The 19990-nt window shown below is 43.6% G+C and overlaps 1 protein-coding gene across 1 annotated transcript; it reads left to right on the top strand.

Moving 5' to 3' along the window:
* The first annotated feature begins 9038 nt into the window (after nucleotides 1-9038).
* On the top strand, nucleotides 9039-17166 carry LOC149466099 (gastrula zinc finger protein XlCGF66.1-like). Its single transcript, XM_089672838.1, has 4 exons — nucleotides 9039-9486; nucleotides 10450-10626; nucleotides 10713-10836; nucleotides 11474-17166. Exons 1-4 carry the CDS (start codon nucleotides 9409-9411, stop codon nucleotides 12538-12540), a joined length of 1446 nt encoding a protein of 481 aa, XP_089528964.1. The 5' UTR covers nucleotides 9039-9408; the 3' UTR covers nucleotides 12541-17166.
* The last annotated feature ends 2824 nt before the right edge of the window (nucleotides 17167-19990 follow it).

Raw genomic sequence — 19990 nt, 5'->3', positions numbered from 1 at the left:
TTAGCACCTGATGGATAAATGCATGCACTAGCTGTATGGATTTGAGCACAGGGATCTCTTGTTTGTTGTATTGTTGGGTCAGTAGCCAGACCTGAACCTTGTAGCTTGAACCTTGTAGCTCTCCCCATTGTGTCTTTTCCCCTATTGTGTCCACAGCAGCATTTGCGTAGGCAGAGCAGAGTAGGACTGGCCATAGAGGGATTACTTTGACGCAGTTGGCCAGCTTAAGCATGTATTGCAATATGTGTGAACAAAATATCCCTATTTATTGCATAGTCTGCTTGAAAGGGTATATACCAGTGTGCAGAGGATCCTCAGAATTTCTAACATTTTTACAAGTTACCAGTTTAGAGTTACAGAGGAGGTCTAGTGCTAGAATAATTTCCCTTGCTCTAATGTTCACGGTGATACCTCACATGATGACCAAGTAGCACGGTGCGGTATAGCAAAAAAAAATGACCCGGCCAAGGAGGGTGTAAAACCTTGTGGTCACACGTGGTTAAAAAGAAAGAAAAAACATCCTTCGGGAAAACAATTCTTAGGGATTGCCACCAGAACTAGTGTGCCCATTGGAAGATTTCCCCCCTGTTATGTCTCTGGACAACCCAAAATTTGGGTTTTTCTTTTACTTTCACTTTCAATGATAACACCGTGGTGCAAGCACCGTTTACCTATGCGTTCACGTTTTACGTATGATTTCACTTCTGTGTGTGAACACGGTGGGATGGGTATGCTTTAAAAAAAATGTTTATTTTTCTTTGTCAAGGATTCACTTAAAAATGATCACCCTGTCACGTGTCCGCCACACGCCACGCCCACAGCGACTAGCTAACCGTGACGCACGCGTGCGGCCGAGACAGGGTGGTAAAGAGGGGGAATAAAGGGATTTACACTTGAATATCTCAAACCGTATATAAGATCAGCCGTGATACCTTTTCACAGCCCGCACTACCTCTGGCCACCACCAGATGGAGACTCCACTCCAATCCAGCTGGTCGACCACACACTGGCAGATACGATCTTACATACAACCTGGTGCCCTGATTAGAGTTGAGGACCAGCTTAGTAATCACACACCCTTCTAAAGGTCCCTTCAGCTATCCTAGCTTGAACCCCGGTGTTGATAACCCTTCCACTGTCCACACACCCCCACACCAGACGCACCACAAAGGTAGCCTGCCACCACCCAACAGTTTATCCGCAGAACGGTCTGTTGAGACACCACACACACACACAGATCTCCGTCTGGCAGATCTGTTACCTTTGCAATCTGCGTGCAATCTGCCCACTCACAGTGCAGTTGCATACAGATTGGCAATGAGCTTAACCGAGCGTTTTAAAGGCACTAAAATACAATACAATCTAATCTCTCTGATCTAGTCTCTCCGAAGATATGAGCACGTGCTTAAATACACAGAAGTCACTAATTAATTTTAAGATTTAATTTCCCAAAGTGGGCAGTGCATAAAATATGTACAAAAGATAAAAGGTTACAGCAAATACAAAAGATATAAGAAGACACACAAATGACTAATTACTATAAAATAAAAGGGAATAAAAAGACAGAATAACACTTTACCCTGCGGCTGGAGCAAGCCAGAAACTTGGCAATCCGCTAGTCAATCGAACCAGCTCCGTACGAATCACCCTGTCCAAATGTCCGTGCGCTCAATTTATGGCGATTTGGACATGGGCGGGATATTAGTCTTCGGCCAATTGACTCTGGGGGAGGTGGTCCTGACCTGCCCACAAGAGGTACTGTGTATGGACCTGCCCAAGTTCAATTGGGCCGAGACTGGCCTGAACATCAAGTCGGGGATTGGATTTCTGACACCAGCGTGTCAGCCCGATCGCAACAGTACCAAACACCATCCGACTGTCGCACCCCCGCGTCATCTAACCATTCCATGCATTTCCCTGGCTTCCTCCCCAAGCCACAAATATGATTCTTATATGTAAATGTAGCATTCAAAATGGCCTGCACAAAGGAAGCATTTCCATCTCTCTCCAACTAATATTTTGGCTTTTATAAGAGATTAAACATACTTCTTTGATGTGAATATTACTTATAGAACTTTCTACAAAAGGCAGACAGTCTGTCTGCTGTCACTGGCTTTCCCAGAAGGTGATAACCTGATTGACACACAAAAGTTGTCACCTCCAGGAACCTGGCTGTAGACTAATTAATGCTAAATGATGATTGGGTCTGTAAGGCCTATTGAGGAATTGTGTATACATACACATCTGACCCCAGACCATTTGTCTGTATCTTCTACTAATTTCCCCACTGCCCAGGGGGCTCAATGTACATCCTTAATTACCAGACTGTTCCTGCACACACCTTTGTAATGAAAGGACCTGACATAATCTAATCTACTCAACCTGTCATGGCTATGATTCCATATTTCCACTCAAATCTTACAATAAATCTTACATGTCCGTTACAATAAATCTTACATGTACATTACATTCTTATTCATTTATTTATTTTATTTTTATTTATGTAAACATCCCTGATAATAGAAATTTGCATGGCAGTGTCAAAATACCCCAAATCTCTCCCCTACCTTTAAAGTAAAACTATAGGCAACTTTTTTTTTCCAGTTTGAATGGAGCAACCCTTGTCAAATTTTGTTTTCGCCAATTGTGTCCTATTGTGGAGATTTCCCTTCACTTCCTGTCCCATAGCCAAACAAGAAGTGAAAAGAAATCTCAGCAAATTAATGGAATTTCTTGGGGACCCCCCCAGGTCACCAGAACCAAATAGGGGGGAAATCTTCCAATGGGCACACTAGTTCTGGTGACATGGGGGTCCCCAAGGAATTCCCTTAATTTGCGGGGATTTCTTCTCTTTGTGGACAACCCAAAATTTGGGTTTTTCTTTTCCTTTCACTTTCAATGATAACAACCACCCCAACTGTTGTCGGGCCTGGGACTAAACATCGTCAATATACCCTGACAGTACAGTACTTTCACTGTCTGTTACCTCTAGGGCAAGACACATGGTATGAATGGGCGCACTAGTTCTGGTGACATGGGGGTCCCCAAGGAATTCCCTTAATTTGTGGGGATTTCTTCTCTTTGTGGACAACCCAAAATTTGGGGTTTTCTTTCACTTTCAATGATAACAATCACCCCAACTGTTGTTGAGCCTGGGACTAAACATCGTCAATATACCCTGACAGTACAGTACTTTCACTGTTACCTCTAGGGCAAGACACATGGTATGAATGGGCGCACTAGTTCTGGTGACATGGGGGTCCACAAGGAATTCCCTTAATTTGTGGGGATTTCTTCTCTTTGTGGACAACCCAAAATTTGGGGTTTTCTTTTACTTTCAATGATAACAACCACCCCAACTGTTGTTGAGCATGAGACTAAACATCGTCACTATACCCTGACAGTACAGTACTTTCACTGTCTGTTACCTCTAGGGCAAGACACATGGTATGAAAAACTTAATTGACCATCCACACGTCTCCAACAAATCATCGTTCCGGTCAAAGTTGCACGTTGGAAACTTTTGTTGCGAATTATAAAATCTAAAGTCACCCCGCATGTTGTGTTCTACCGTAGAAATATTATTTTATGACCCCCCCCATGAGCAGTTTATAGTTGAGAATCAAACTGCCTAGGTGGCATGGGTCCAAAGGAAAAGACTTGGCTGAAAATTTGAAACAATGGCAACTTTACTCATCTTGACAACATCCAGATGGTCCTCCTCTTTTGTTGTAAGAGTGGAGTGCAGTTTCCACATAGGGTGTTGGTCCAGGTCCAGTGTAGTTCTCAGTCCCAGAGATTGGCAGATTGATTTTCAGTTTTTCGACCATTAGATGAATCTGTCAAACCAAATTTGTCAATCCCTGCAGATTAGGCGGTGTGGGCTTCGTCAGATCAGTTTATGGTAAAGCAGATTACCCATCTGTACCTGTCCTGCCCCTATTTTTGCTGGGCACGTATCTCAGGAAACGTTACCCACCATGACCGAACGTTACTCTGCAGAAAAGACACCAGCAAGACTCAAATGAGAAAGTCTATGTCTCCTACGACTGGGGAGGGAGAAACAAAAAGGTTCCTGCACCAGCTTACAAGAAATGGTCGTTCCACCCACCAGTGATATTTAGGCAAGGCTGGAGATTGGTGGGCTCAGTCAGCCCTGCCCACATGGAAGAAAAAAATATTTTAAATATATTTTTAAAATATTCTTCCCAAATATATTGACATATATTTGAAATACTACAATTTTGGCCGAATTCAATATATTTCAAAGTATATTTAAAAAAAAAAATATTATATATATACAGTCATGGCCGAAATTGTTGGCACCCTTGATATTTTTCCTGAAAATCAAGTATTTCACACAAAAAAGGTATTGCATTAACACATGTTTTGCTATACACATGTTTATTCCCTTTGTATGTATTGGAACAAATATAAAACAGAGGCAGAAAAGCAAATATGACATAATGTCACACAAAACCCCAAAAATGGGCTGGACAAAAGTATTGGCACCCTTAACTTAATATTTGGTTGCACACCCTTTGGAAAACATAACTGAAATCAGTCGCTTCCTATAACCATCAATAAGCTTCTGACACCTCTCACCCGGAATTTTGGACCACTCTTCCTTTGCAAACAGCTCCAGGTCTCTCTTATTGGAAGGACACCTTTTCCCAACAGCAATTTTAAGATCTCTCCACAGGTGTTCAATGGGATTTAGATCTGGGCTCATTGCTGGCCACTTCAGAACTCTCCAGCGCTTCTTTGCCATCCATTTCTGAGTGCTTTTTGACGTATGTTTGGGGTCATTGTCCTGCTGGAAGACCCAGGATCTTGGACGCAAACCCAGCTTTCTGACACTGGGCCCTACAGTGCGACCCAAAATCCTTTGGTAATCCTCAGATTTCATGATGCCTTGCACACAGTCAAGGCACCCAGTGCCAGAGGCAGCAAAACAACCCCAAAACATCATTGAACCTCCACCATATTTTACCGTAGGTACTGTGTTTTGTTCTTTGTAGGCCTCATTCCGTTTTCGGTAAACAGTAGAATGATGTGCTTTACCGAAAAGCTCTATCTTGGTCTCATCTGTCCACAAGACGTTTTCCCAGAAGGCTTTTGGCTTACTCAAGTACATTTTGGCAAACTGTAGTCTTGCTTTTTTATGTCTCTGTGTCAGCAGTGGGGTCCTCCTGGGTCTCCTGCCATAGCGTTTCATTTCATTTAAATGTCGACGGATAGTTCGCGCTGACACTGATGCTCCCTGAGCCTGCAGGACAGCTTGAATGTCTTTGGAACATGTTTGGGGCTGCTTATCCACCATCCGGACTATTCTGCGTTGCAATCTTTCATCAATTTTCCTCATCCGTCCACGACCAGGGAGATTAGCTACAGTGCCATGGGTTGCAAACTTCTTGATAATGTTGCGCACTGTGGACAAAGGCAAATCTAGTTCTCTGGAGATGGACTTGTAACCTTGAGATTGTTGATATTTTGCCACAATTTTGGTTCTCAGGTCCTCAGACAGTTCTCGTCTCCTCTTTCTGTTGTCCATGCTTAGTGTGGCACAGACAGACACACAATGCAAAGGTTAAGTGAACGTCTCTCCTTTTTATCTGCTTTCAGGTGTGATTTCTATATTGCCCACACCTGTTACTTGCCCCAGGTGAGTTTACAGGAGCATCACATGCTTGTAACATTCTTATTTATCCGCAGTTGTGAAAGGGTGCCAATACTTTTGTCCAGCCCATTTTTGGAGGTTTGTGTGACATTATGTCGAATTTGCTTTCTTTCCTCCCTTTTTTTGTTTTGTCCCAATACACACAAAGGGAATAAACATGTGTATAGCAAAACATGTGTTAATGCAATACGTTTCGTGAGAAATACATGATTTCCTGGAGAAATATCAAGGGTGCCAACAATTTCGGCCATGACTGTATATATATTAAAAAAAATAAAAATACATGTTAAAATTACTTCTTTATATGTTCAAAAAATCTGAAGAATATATGTAAAATAAAATATTTAAAAAAAGTTTTATTATATTTTGTAATATATAAAAATGCATTTCAAAATACAGTGTGTGTGTGTGTATATATATATATATACACACACATATACACACACTGACACTCAGTACAGAAATCACTGACACTCAGCACTGAAATCACTGCACACTGACACTCAGCACTGAAATCATCGCACACTGACACTCAGCACTGAAATCACTGCACGCTGACACTCAGCACTGAAATCACCGCACACTGACACTCAACACTGAAATCCCCACACACTGACATTCAGTACAGAAATCACTGACACTCAGCACTGAAATCACTGCACACGGACACTCAGCACTGAAATCACCACACACTGACACTCAGCACTGAAATCAATACACACTGACACTCAGCACTGAAATCACTGCACACTGACACTCAGCACTGAAATCACTGCACACTGACATCCCCATAGACCCCCATCCATCCCTCTGGCTAATATATAAAAAATGAATTTCACATGTCACAAACATCCCCGACTGTCGCTCATTGTGCCGGCAGGATCATGATTAGGTGACAGCTTCCTGTGGATTTGGACCAAGTTGAGAGACACTCAGCACTCAAATCACTGACACTCAACACTGAAATCACAGCACACTGACACTCAGCACTGAAATCACTGCACAATGACACTCAGCACTGAAATCATCGCACACTGACACTCAGCACTGAAATCACTGCACACTGACACTTAGCACTGAAATCATCGCACACTGACACTCAGCACTGAAATCACTGCACACTGACACTCAGCACTGAAAACACTACACACTGACACTCAGCACTGAAATCACTGCACACTGACACTCAGCACTGAAATCACTGCACACTGACATCCCCATAGACCCCCATCCATCCCTCTGGCTAATATATAAAAAATGAATTTCACATGTCACAAACATCCCCGACTGTCGCTCATTGTGCCGGCAGGATCATGATTAGGTGACAGCTTCCTGTGGATTTGGACCAAGTTGAGAGACACTCAGCACTGAAATCACTGACACTCAACACTGAAATCACAGCACACTGACACTCAGCACTGAAATCACTGCACAATGACACTCAGCACTGAAATCATCGCACACTGACACTCAGCACTGAAATCACTGCACACTGACACTTAGCACTGAAATCATCGCACACTGACACTCAGCACTGAAATCACTGCACACTGACACTCAGCACTGAAATCACTACACACTGACACTCAGCACTGAAATCACTGCACACTGACACTCAGCACTGAAATCACTGCACACTGACATCCCCATAGACCCCCATCCATCCCTCTGGCTAATATATAAAAAATGAATTTCACGTCACAAACATCCCCGACTGTCGCTCATTGTGCCGGCAGGATCATGATTAGGTGACAGCTTCCTGTGGATTTGGACCAAGTTGAGAGACACTCAGCACTCAAATCACTGACACTCAACACTGAAATCACAGCACACTGACACTCAGCACTGAAATCACTGCACAATGACACTCAGCACTGAAATCATCGCACACTGACACTCAGCACTGAAATCACTGCACACTGACACTTAGCACTGAAATCATCGCACACTGACACTCAGCACTGAAATCACTGCACACTGACACTCAGCACTGAAAACACTACACACTGACACTCAGCACTGAAATCACTGCACACTGACACTCAGCACTGAAATCACTGCACACTGACATCCCCATAGACCCCCATCCATCCCTCTGGCTAATATATAAAAAATGAATTTCACATGTCACAAACATCCCCGACTGTCGCTCATTGTGCCGGCAGGATCATGATTAGGTGACAGCTTCCTGTGGATTTGGACCAAGTTGAGAGACACTCAGCACTGAAATCACTGACACTCAACACTGAAATCACAGCACACTGACACTCAGCACTGAAATCACTGCACAATGACACTCAGCACTGAAATCATCGCACACTGACACTCAGCACTGAAATCACTGCACACTGACACTTAGCACTGAAATCATCGCACACTGACACTCAGCACTGAAATCACTGCACACTGACACTCAGCACTGAAATCACTACACACTGACACTCAGCACTGAAATCACTGCACACTGACACTCAGCACTGAAATCACTGCACACTGACATCCCCATAGACCCCCATCCATCCCTCTGGCTAATATATAAAAAATGAATTTCACGTCACAAACATCCCCGACTGTCGCTCATTGTGCCGGCAGGATCATGATTAGGTGACAGCTTCCTGTGGATTTGGACCAAGTTGAGAGACACTCAGCACTGAAATCACTGACACTCAACACTGAAATCACAGCACACTGACACTCAGCACTGAAATCACTGCACAATGACACTCAGCACTGAAATCATCGCACACTGACACTCAGCACTGAAATCACTGCACACTGACACTTAGCACTGAAATCATCGCACACTGACACTCAGCACTGAAATCACTGCACACTGACACTCAGCACTGAAATCACCGCACACTGACACTCAACACTGAAATCACCGCACACTGACACTCAGCACAGAAATCACTGACACTCAGCACTGAAATCATTACACACTGACACTCAGCACTGAAATCACTGCACACTGACACTCAGCACTGAAATCACTACACACTGACACTCAGCACTGAAATCACTGCACACTGACATCCCCATAGACCCCCATCCATCACTCTGGCTGATCAGCTCTGCAGGGAAAAGATCCTGCCCTTTGCGTTCCACTGATTTGAAAGCTGTGCGTTCCAAAGTCCGGATGTCGCTGTGGATATCCTTCCCCGGTGCCTCGCCCATATAGTTCCGCTCGGCCACTTTCTTCCTCTTGCTGCAATCGGCTCGCGCTGGGTTGATCATATACAGAAGGCGTGACTTCCGACGGCGCTTGGAGAGTAGATGGAACGCAGAACCCGGCAGCTAGCCAGGAACCCAAGTGGAACGCACAACCCGGAAGTCTGCCTGTACAGACAGGAAGTGTGTTTTTTTTTCCTGTAATATTGGACGCCCTGTACATGATAGTTATGGTGAGAAGGGAGAATTTGAGAGCTGGTGGTGTCATCCAGGTGTCAGTGTGTACCAAGCAGGGTGGATAGTTCCTTTAAGAGTCTATAAACACAAGTAGGAACTCAATTGTCATCAACAAATTGGACTATTCCTGGTGTATTGTGTGCAATGGATCTCTTCTGTCATCGGCTAGATATAGATTATCCACGGTACGCATGTAAGATGTCGGAACTAGATTTATGCCATCTTATTGTAGTGTTTTTTAATGCAGGATGAGGCAGACTTGAGAGACCGTAGCTAGTAGAAGCGGAGTCCTGCCATAAGAACAGACCAGACCATAGACGATGGAGAAGAACCGCGGTCACATGACCGAGAGGATATTAAACCTCACCCTGGAGATCATCTACCTGCTAACCGGAGAGGTGAGGAGGATTCTGGGAGGTCACATGACATCACTCATTTCTTAATAAAACACAGACCTGACCGGAGAGGTGAGGAGGATTCTGGGAGGTCACATGACATCACTCATTTCTTAATAAAACACAGACCTGACCGGAGAGGTGAGGAGGATTCTGGGAGGTCACATGATGTCACTACTATCTCTATTAATAAAACACAGACCTGACCAGAGAGGTGAGGAGGATTCTGGAAGGTCATATGACGTCACTCTTATCTCTATTAATAAAAGACAGACCTGACCAGAAAGGTGAGGGGGATTCTGGGAGGTCACATGACATCACTCTTATCTCTATTAATAAACCACAGACCTGACCGGAGAGGTGAGGAGGATTCTGGGAAGTCACATGACATCACTCATCTCTATTAATAAAACACAGACCTGACTGGAGAGGTGAGGAGGATTCTGGAAGGTCATATGACATCACTCTCATCTCTATTAATAAAACACAGAGCTGACCGGAGAGGTCAGGAGGATTCTGGGAGGTCACATGACATCACTCTCATCTCTATTAATAAAACACAGGACTGACCGGAGAGGTCAGGAGGATTCTGGGAGGTCACATGACTTCATTCATCTATTAATAAAACACAGACCTGACCGGAGAGGTGAGGATTCTGGGAGGTCACATGACATCACTCATCTCTATTAATAAAACACGGGACTGACTGGAGAGGTCAGGAGGATTCTGGGAGGTCACATGTCATCACTCATCTATTAATAAAACACAGACCTGACCGGAGAGGCGAGGAGGATTCTGGGAGGTCACATTTACTAATATTATTATTGTCTCTTTTAATGAAACATTTGATGGTTGAACTACAGCCATGACGTGAATGTCCTTTTCAGAATTCCATGTACTCCATCTCAGTCTATTCTTGGACTTTCTTCTGTAGGTGTATTAATTAATATTGCTCTTAATAAACAGGACTGCTCAGTCGTTACAAACTCTGGTGAGTGTTTGTTAGCTAGCAGCCGTCCCCGGTTATCCAGAAAACCACGGAAAACCCAAATTTCTCCAGCCAGCAGGCAAAAATGTGAAGGGATTCATGAAGAGAAGATTCTAGAAGTCACCCAGAAGATCATTGAGCTGCTGACAGGAGAGGTGAGCGGTACCAGGAATTCTGGGACATTTTCCAGTAACAGACAAGGGATGTGTCTAGATGGTGACTGTATCATTATGTGTGTCAGGTTCCTATAAGGTATCAGGATGTCACTGTCTATTTCTCCATGGAGGAGTGGGAGTATCTAGAAGGACACAAGGACCTCTACAAGGATGTCATGATGGAGGACCAGCCGCCGCTCACATCACCGGGTAAGAGGAGACTTTCACTTCTTGTATTGAGGATGCACCTAGATACACACATCCTCTGATATAAAGACATAGAAACAATAGAGGAGTGGGAGTATCTAGAAGGACACAAGGAACTCTACAAGGACGTCATGATGGAGGACCGACCGCCCCTCACATCACCGAGTAAGAGGAGAATATATCATAGATGGGATGATTTCATAATGGTTTCTTACACATTTATTATCTTTAAAATATTCTCCTTTGTCTTAGGCTTCCTCTGTCTTGGCCATGCCAAATCAAGGTACTGCATTCTGATAGACACTTTGAGTGTGACCTTAGGAAGTAGGTTCTTCAGGACAGGTTTCAACTCTTCCCACTCAACAAAAGCTGTTTAGGGATTTACAGTCCCTAAACGTCTAAAGGAGAACTGAACGCTATGAAAGGTCCAAGACCTTCCTGGAAATTAGCTCTGGTTTGATGGGCAGGGTTCTACCACAAACACCTGATTGCCTCTGTCAACAATCGCCTTAAATACCAGTCTGTCCCTGTGCAGCTAAGGTCCTCTGCTCCTCCACATCAATTGATGAGCTGGGTATATGGAAGAGTCCACAGCCACTTTAAGTACGCCAACATTTATTTACAATTCTTTCTTTCACAGATACCTCGGATTGTGAAGACAAAGAGGACTTGTTTTTTTGGGAACCCGTAACTCCTTCTCGATCAAGTATTTCGACACCTGTAAATCACACAGCGTATACAACGGCTCCTCATAAAGGGGAACCAATTTTAGTGGAGGACGATAGAGATTTGGACACAATGACCATCCCTGCTAGCCGATCACAGATTATGCCTTCTTTTGTCAGGCAGAAACCCTTCCCATGCCAAGAACTCCTCCCCCACTCCGACCTGTATTTGGACATGGATGACAGCCATTACGCAGCCATTCAGATTAAGGTGGAGTCGGAAAGCCTATCGGACGTAGAGGAGTACAGCGCGACAGATAGCCTGCAGTATTCATCTATTCATATTAAGGAGGAGTCGATGTCGTGCGATGAAGGGAACGTCGATAGTGTGGAGGGTTATATTTTGGAAGATCCACCGCCATATGGGGCCCCTCATGAGGAGGTGAATGGACCAGCTTGGCATAAATATACTCCCAGGAACTCAGAACGCCATAAAAGCGGCCCAGTGGCTCAGGAGGCTCCACCTGTTATATGCTCGGAGTGCGGTGAATTCTTTTCCAACGATTCCATGCTTGTCTTGCACCAGATGACCCACAAGGGTAAGAAAATTTACTCCTGTCCCGAGTGCGGCATGTGTTTCAGCAGCAACACCTATCTGACGGTGCACCTGGCCACGCACGCTGAAATAAAGCTCTATGCCTGTTGCGAATGCGGCAAGCGGTTTGCCACCGAGCAGGACTGTGTCAAGCATGAGAACGCCCACACGGTGAGGAAGCCATATGTCTGCACCGAGTGCGGCAAGGTCTTCTCCAACAACTCAAACCGCGTCCGGCACCAGAAGATTCACACGGGCGAAAAGCCCTTCTCCTGCGCTGTGTGCGGCAAGAGTTTCAGGCGCAAGACGCATCTGACCATACACAGCCGCGTCCACACGGGGGAGAAACCCTTTACGTGCCAGGAGTGCGGGAAGTGTTTTAGCTGCAGTGCCCACCTTACTGCTCACCGCCGGATCCACAGGCGGGAAACCATCTATTTGATGTGAAGGATGGGGAAGCTGTGGAGAAGCCTTCAGAGTCCCAGGATTAACGGAAGAAGGAAAGTTCAAGAGGCATGGCTGCTTTGGATATGGGAATGCCAACACCAAGCTTGGCGAATGTCGGAGAGATTTCTGGAATATGAACCATCATCCATGACACCTTTATAGATTGAGAAATATATTTTGTTAAATCTTGGTCTTGCCTCCCCCCCACATGGAGCTAGGTTTCTACAAATAAGCAGAACCAACGGTCTATCCCAACCGACCAAGCCATGGCACAGTTTGTGATTACCATAGTAGTTGGCTTGGCTAATACAGACATGTCTTTCCCCAAGTATCTTTTCCATCATTCAGCTTTATGCAGACCTTGAACGTCTTCTATTTACTATAATTTAGTTGCTGCTGGCCCAAAGGAAGACTTCCACTTATTTTAAAGTGGAGAATTGGTAGACCGATGAAAAGTGAGTCGGTCATGTCAACACTCCCCATTTCACAATAAGCAGATGGCCTGTGTCTCAGATAAGAGTTGGGCCAAGTGTAGGAGATGCTTTTCTCAAGAGCTTCAACAAAATGGCGGCCCTCTGCACACCGACTCCCTGTTGCATAAATGTAAACGAGAAGGGTAAAAGATGCTTTTTGCCTTTTTCGGGGCTTAATGGTAGAAGTAAACAGGTTCAGGAACTAACTCAATTCAGTATCAGGCTAAAAGCCTTCATTAATTTTAAAACGGACCTTCCACAAAACCGTACTCTTACATAATTGCTTACCTTAATTTTTTATGCCCAATGATTTTACTCCCTTGTTAAAAACCTTCATTCATTTTAAAACGGACCGTCCACCAAACCCTCATCTTACATAATTGCTTACCTTAATTTTTTATGCTGATGATTTTACTCCCTTGTTAAAAACCTTCATTAATTTTAAAATGGACCTTCCACCAAACCCTCCTCTTACATAATTGCTTACCTTAATTTTTTATGCCCAATGATTTTACTCCCTTGTTAAAGTCCTTCATTAATTTTAAAACGGACCGTCCACCAAACCCTCATCTTACATAATTGCTTACCTTAATTTTTCATGCCGATGATTTTACTCCCTTGTTAAAACCCTTCATTAATTTTAAAACGGACCTTCCACCAAACCCCCCTCTTGCATAATTGCTTACCTTAATTTTTTATGCCCAATTATTTTACTCCCTTGTTAAAAGTCTTCATTAATTTTAAAATGGACCGTCCACCAAACCCTCATCTTACATAATTGCTCACCTTAATTTTTTATGCCCAATGATTTTGCTCCCTTGTTTTCTGCCTCGGTGAAGGGGATGCAGCTCATCTCTGCCCCCAGCTGGAATACAATTCAGGCATCCCAGAAGGCTGCAGCACTGTAGGTGCCAAACTCTTGCAAGATCTCCTGACACAATGGCAACTTAAAGACGTGGTCCCAGATTTTGTGCATGTGCAGGCGAGGTGTCTTTCACTTTATACGTTGCCATAGTGTCAGGGGATCTCACAAGATTTCAGCTTTTATGGCCCTGCAGCCTTCTATGATGCTCAACGTGTCCCAGGAGGCTGAAGGTGGAGATCTCCCGACGCTATGACACCATTTTCCGTCAAAGACAGGGTATTAGATCTCCTGTGTGTGCGTGAGACTTGGCACCTCATCATTAGGGGCCCACCTGCAAGAACTAGGGAGAGACAGCCAGTTCCTGATGGAGAAGAAAATAAAGAAGACAGCACAGGACAGGAGGTACAGTGGAAAGGTGCCAGGGGTGAAAACCACACTAGGGTTTGTTGGACTTCTCCAGGAAGCATCGAAGGTAAAGGGCACATGGGAAACAGTTTTCATGGGTATGGGGGAAGGTCCGCTTTAGGCTTGTCTTCCAGGAGGCGAGCATTGGTAGCTTTAAGGGTCAGATAGTGATTTTTCAGTATGTCGTAGATGCTGGTGATTTAAATAGAGATGAGTTTGGGCATCCACCAAGGCTACCTCTAGCCGAACTCCGAACCCAAACTCATTTTTTACTTCCACTGAGCTGTGGGCCCGGTCATTCCCACCCCACAGATCACATAAAGAGTTGGCCTGCAGGTAGGGAATAACCTGGCCTGCAGCTCATGGTAGTAAAAAACGAGCAAGACTCCAGAGTTCAGCTAAAGATGAGTTTGAAGAACGGCCAAGCTCATTTCTAGACTTTCTTTTACCTCCCAGGGTTTCTGTTTTGTGAGATCTCTGTGCTTCCTGGTTTTCAGTTCTGTTGACCTGCTTTGACCAATGTGATGGTCGGAGTTGGGATATATGGCAGAGATATCTCACTGTTGGAGTATCCAAGACATAAAAGAAGTCAAGGGCAAACTCAGCCCACCAGACCTCCAATCACCCCCCTCTCTTTCCAAAAAAAAGAAAAAATCTGAAGAAGATTGGGTATTGTGTAATCATAACTTAGATCTGCAGGAGCTTGCCATGGAATTAAAAAAGTAGGGCTTGGAGCCAATGGTTAGGCAGTTTATGACCATAAAGGTGTCTTGTGTTTATATTAGACACCTAATTGTCCAGATGTATGGAAGGAGCATTACAAAGGAGATCTGTGATAGGCAGTAATTGTAAATAAAATGGACACCAAAATTGTGTGTTGTAAAAATTGCAGCCACAAAAGTACTTTTTGTGGTGCCTTTTTTGGCTGCTTTTCCTTAGCATGTCTGAATCAGAGTGAGAGGACACCTCTCATGATGCAACAGAGGAACAGGACACCTTTTATGATGCACAAGAAGACCAGGTCTCCTCTTATGATGTACCTGAGGAACAGGTCTCCTCCCATGATGTACCTGAGGAACAGGTCTCCTCCCATGATGTACCTGAGGAACAGGTCTCCTCCCATGATGTACCAAGGTAAAAGGTCACTTCTCATGGTGCACTAGAGGAACAGGTCACCTCTCATGATGTTCCTGAGGAACAGGTAACCTCTCATGATGCCCAAGAGGGACAGGTCACCAGGTTACCTGTCATGATTCACCAAGGTAAAAAAGGTCACGTCTCATGATGCACCAGAGGAACAGGTTACCTCATGATGTTCTAGAGGAACGGGTTACCTCTCATGATGTTGTAGAGGAACTGGTTACCTCTCATGATGTACCAGAGGAACAGGTTACCTTTTATCCTCTACCAGAGGAACGGGTTACCTCTCATGATGTTCTAGAGGAACAGGTCACCTCTCATTCTGTATCTGGAAAAGGTCACCTCTCATGATGTTCCAGAGAAACAGGTTACCTCTCATGATGTACCAGAGGAACAGGTTACATTTTATCCTCTACCAGAGGAACAGGTTACCTCTCATGATGTTCTAGAGGAACTGGTTACCTCTCATGATGTACCAGAGGAACAGGTTACCTTTTATCCTTTACCAGAGGAACGGGTTACCTTTCATGATGTTCTAGAGGAACAGGTCACCTCTCATGCTACATCAGTGGAAAAGGTCACCTCTCATGATGTACCATAGGAACAGGTCACCTCTCATGATGCACTAGGGTCACCTTTCATCATGTACCAGAGAAATAGGTTGCCTCTCATGATGTTCCAGAGGAACAAGTTAACACTCATGATGTACCCAAAGAACGGGTTACCTCTTATGATAAATCAGAGGAACAGGTTGCCTCTCATAATACACCAGAGGAACAGGCTACCTTTCATAATGTACTAGAGGAACAGGTCACCTCTCATGATGCATTTGGGACTCACTGTGTGAGGTGTGCCATCAGGAAACTTGACAGATCGTAAGGGATGGGCCCAGACACATATTTTGCAAAAGTGCCATTTAAATGCTCTCCTGTTTCAGGATAGTAGTACTTTTCTTTTTTTTTTTTTTAAATGTACTGAATTACATTTATCTAATTTTCTCAGACGAGGCAAACGGCAGCAGTGGAGGTGCACCCCAAGTTGGCTTGGAGGTTTTCGATGGGTTCTACTTTTTGTACCATGTCTTTTTTGGGTGGACTATATCATATTTACTGTATTTGTATATAGACTGTGATCCTGATCCTGAATATCCTTTCAAGGCCCTGTGAGAAAGATTGGATAACAAGCTTTATCATAGAAGTGTAGCGATACTGTATGCCCAAAGGTATGTGGATTCCCCCCTCAAAATTATAGAGTTCCAGGAAAGTGTACTGTTAATGCTACATATATGATTTGTGCACCTCCATCCTTGTGCTAACAGTTCGGGTTAGGAATTTTTTTTTTTTTAGGTTCCAGCAAGCCCATTAAAGACATGGTTTGATCATTTTGGTATGGAGGAACTTGATTGACTTACATAAATCCCTAACCCTAACCCTATTCAACACCTTTGGGATAAACTGATTGTGGGCCAGGTTTTCTCATCCCAAATCAGTATCTGACCTCACAAATGCTATTTTGGCTCAATGGTAGCATGTTATAGGTGTAAGGTGGTAGAGGGGTGGTACAGGACTCCATATTAATGGCCATGGTTTTGGAATAGGACGTCCAACAAACTTGATATCATGGTCAAGTGTTCACAAACTTTTGGCCATAATGTATTTGTTCGACGCTTGTTAATCGCCAATTTAAATGTTTATGTTGTTCTTTTTTATTGTGTGTATATAATAAAGTTTCAATGTTTTGTAATGCTTTCTCGATGGTTTGTTATTTAATGTTAGTGTTTTATTATTTGACTCTGGTGTCTGGTCAACGTGCCCTTTTGAATAGTTGTCCTAATGTGACTGTTAGTTTGGTTTTCTCAGCAAAATATGGGAAATGATTTAAAGAATGATTACCATTATTAGATGATGTTTCTTTTGGGGACTGGACCCCTGTAAAAGCCAGGTATCCTAAAGCTGTTCCGGGAAGTAATTAGTGCAACGTATGTTACAAAGTGAGCATCCGGTTCATTTCCCTGGCCTTCCTCTACCTATCTAGAACATTGCATAGATGTACCAGGTCATTATACTGGACACGGCAAAACCAATATGGACATCAGTGGACTCTCCTTCAATCTTTCCTCCAGAACTCGCTTCCAAAATATTTCTATATTGACCCCCTTGAAAAGGAATGGTCAAACTGCGCAGAGAAAAACCAATATAAATATCAGCGTAGACTCCCCACCGATCTTTCCTCCAGGACTCACTTCCAAAATATTCCAGAGTGATGTAGCCTAATGAGCAGGAATGATCTCCACAGATAATAGCCCAAAAAGAGGAAACCTCTATTGCGCGTACATCTAGCAAATGTAAAAACAGCATATCACCAAACCAGGTAAGATGTTTCCAACCCACAAGATGGCCCCCACATCCTGGTGCGCAATGATGTCATGCGCCGTAGCTCCACCCAACGTGTTTCTTCACCAGTGACGTAGTCAGCTATTATCTGCGGAGATCATTCCTGCTCATTAGGCTACATCACTCTGGAATATTTCAGAACCCAGTCCTGGAGGAAAGATCGGTGGGGAGTCCTTTACTGATGTTTATATTGGTTTTTATCTGCACAGTTTGACCGTCCCTTTTCAAGGGGGTCAATATGTTCTGGTAAGAGGCTGTGTATTTGGGTTGGTGAAGGCTCTTCCTCCTTAAACATCCATACCTACAGTGCAACCTATTGAGGCTTTACAGGTGGACTTTATCACACTTTTTCCAACTGAAGTGCACCATTTGTTTATGGCTGGGACTGTTCATTATATCCTACATTAAATTGTTATGGTTTGTTAGCATTGCACCTCTTTCATTATATTTTATATTTGATAGTTGCATGTTGAATTATTTTCTTGAAGGTGGCATCCACTCAAAACTGATGATCCACATTTGGGGGAATTTTGGTGGCTGGGACCACATAGCGGCTTGGTACAGTTCCTAGGAGTCCCAGCAATGGGATATCTCCTGTGAAAGACTTGGCCTGCAACTGCCATGGTAGTCAATGGACACCTTATCAGAGAGAAGCTTATCTTCCTCATTTGATCAAAAGAAGAATCAGGTGGCAGTGAGCATTGGGTGAGGCTTTAGACATCACAGTAAAGTTCTGATCACCAGACTCTCCAGCCAGTGGTTCCTTCAACCCCTCAATGCCCAACCATTCCTGTATTGGGAAAGCATAATTTTGAGTGACCTGACCAAAATTATATTGAATATATACAGTATAATGTATTATTAGTCATGTTTTTCTTTCATGGGCACTCCTTTTTCTTTTTATAGTTGGTACGAAAAAAAGAGGGGTAAATTTTGAACCCATCATTCCTGCTGACAAAAAGGTCCCCTCAACCTAGTCTGATCCAGACAATTTACAAATCCACAAGTCGTACTTCAGGTCTGAAAGTTCTGACACAGTTTTGTTACCGAACATTTTCAGTGTGAAAGAAATGGCTAGATCTAGCTTAGTGCATACTCTAGGGGTATTGGTTAGGTTGTGAATTAGAGGCTGGGGTTAGGATTCAGGATGTGAGTTAAAGAATAGTTTAGGAGTTAAGTTGAGTCAGGGCTAGGTTTAGGAGTTAGGTTGAATTAACACCTACGGTTACTAGTTAGATTGTAAGTTAGAAACTAGGACTTGGAGTTAGGTTTTGGGTTAGAGACTAAGGTTAGGAGTTAGTCTGTAGAGACTAGATTTAGAAGTAGGTTTATGAGTTAGAGGCTAGGGTTGGGATATGGCTTTGTACAAGGTTAGGGTTTGGAATTAGACTGAGTTCAGGGCTAGATTTAGAAGCTCAGTTAGGGCCTAAGGCTAGGAGTTGGGCTGTAAGTCAGAAGCTAGATTTTGGAGTTAGGTCATAGGTTAGAGACTAAGGTTGGGAGTTAGTCTGTAGAGACTAGATTTAGAAGTAGGTTTATGAGTTAGAGGCTAGGGTTGGGAGTTAGGCTTCATACAAGGTTAGGGTTTGGAATTAGACTGAGTTCAGGGCTATATTTAGAAGCCGAGTTAGGGCCTAAGACTAGAAGTTGGGCTGTAAGTTAGAAGCTAGATTTTGGAGTTAGGTCATAGGTTAGAGACTAGGGTTGAGAGTTAGTTTATGAATTGGGAATTAGTTTTAAAAGTAGGTTTTTGAGTTAGAGGCTAGGGTTAGGGGTTGGGTTTGGAGTTTGATTAAATTCAAGGTTAAGTTTAGGAATTAGGTTATGTTAAGGGCTAAGGCTAGGAGTTAGGTTTTAAGTTAGAAGCCAGGAGTTTGGAGCTAGCCTTTGGGTTGAAGACAAGGGTTAGGAGTTAATCTGTAGAGACTAGATTTAGAAGTAAGTTTATGGCTTTAGGCTAGGGTTTGGAGATAGGTTGCATACAAGGTTAGAGTTTGGAAGTTAGGGTTTGGAGTCAGATTGAGTTAAGGTTAGGAGTTAGGTTATGAGTTAGAAGCTAGGGTTTGGAGTTAGGTTGTAGGTTAGAGAATAGGTCTGTTCATTGGAGATTAGCTTTAAAAGTAAGTTTGTGAGTTACAGGCTAGGGTTTGGAGTTGGGTTCAGTACAAGGCTAG

Source organism: Staurois parvus, unplaced genomic scaffold (assembly GCF_062004578.1).
Source record: "Staurois parvus isolate SC_StPar_1 unplaced genomic scaffold, SC_StPar_1.0 ptg000132l, whole genome shotgun sequence".
Classification (NCBI taxonomy): Eukaryota; Metazoa; Chordata; class Amphibia; order Anura; family Ranidae; genus Staurois; species Staurois parvus.
Note: the sequence above shows the minus strand (reverse complement) of the source record. Positions and strands in the feature narration are given on the sequence as shown.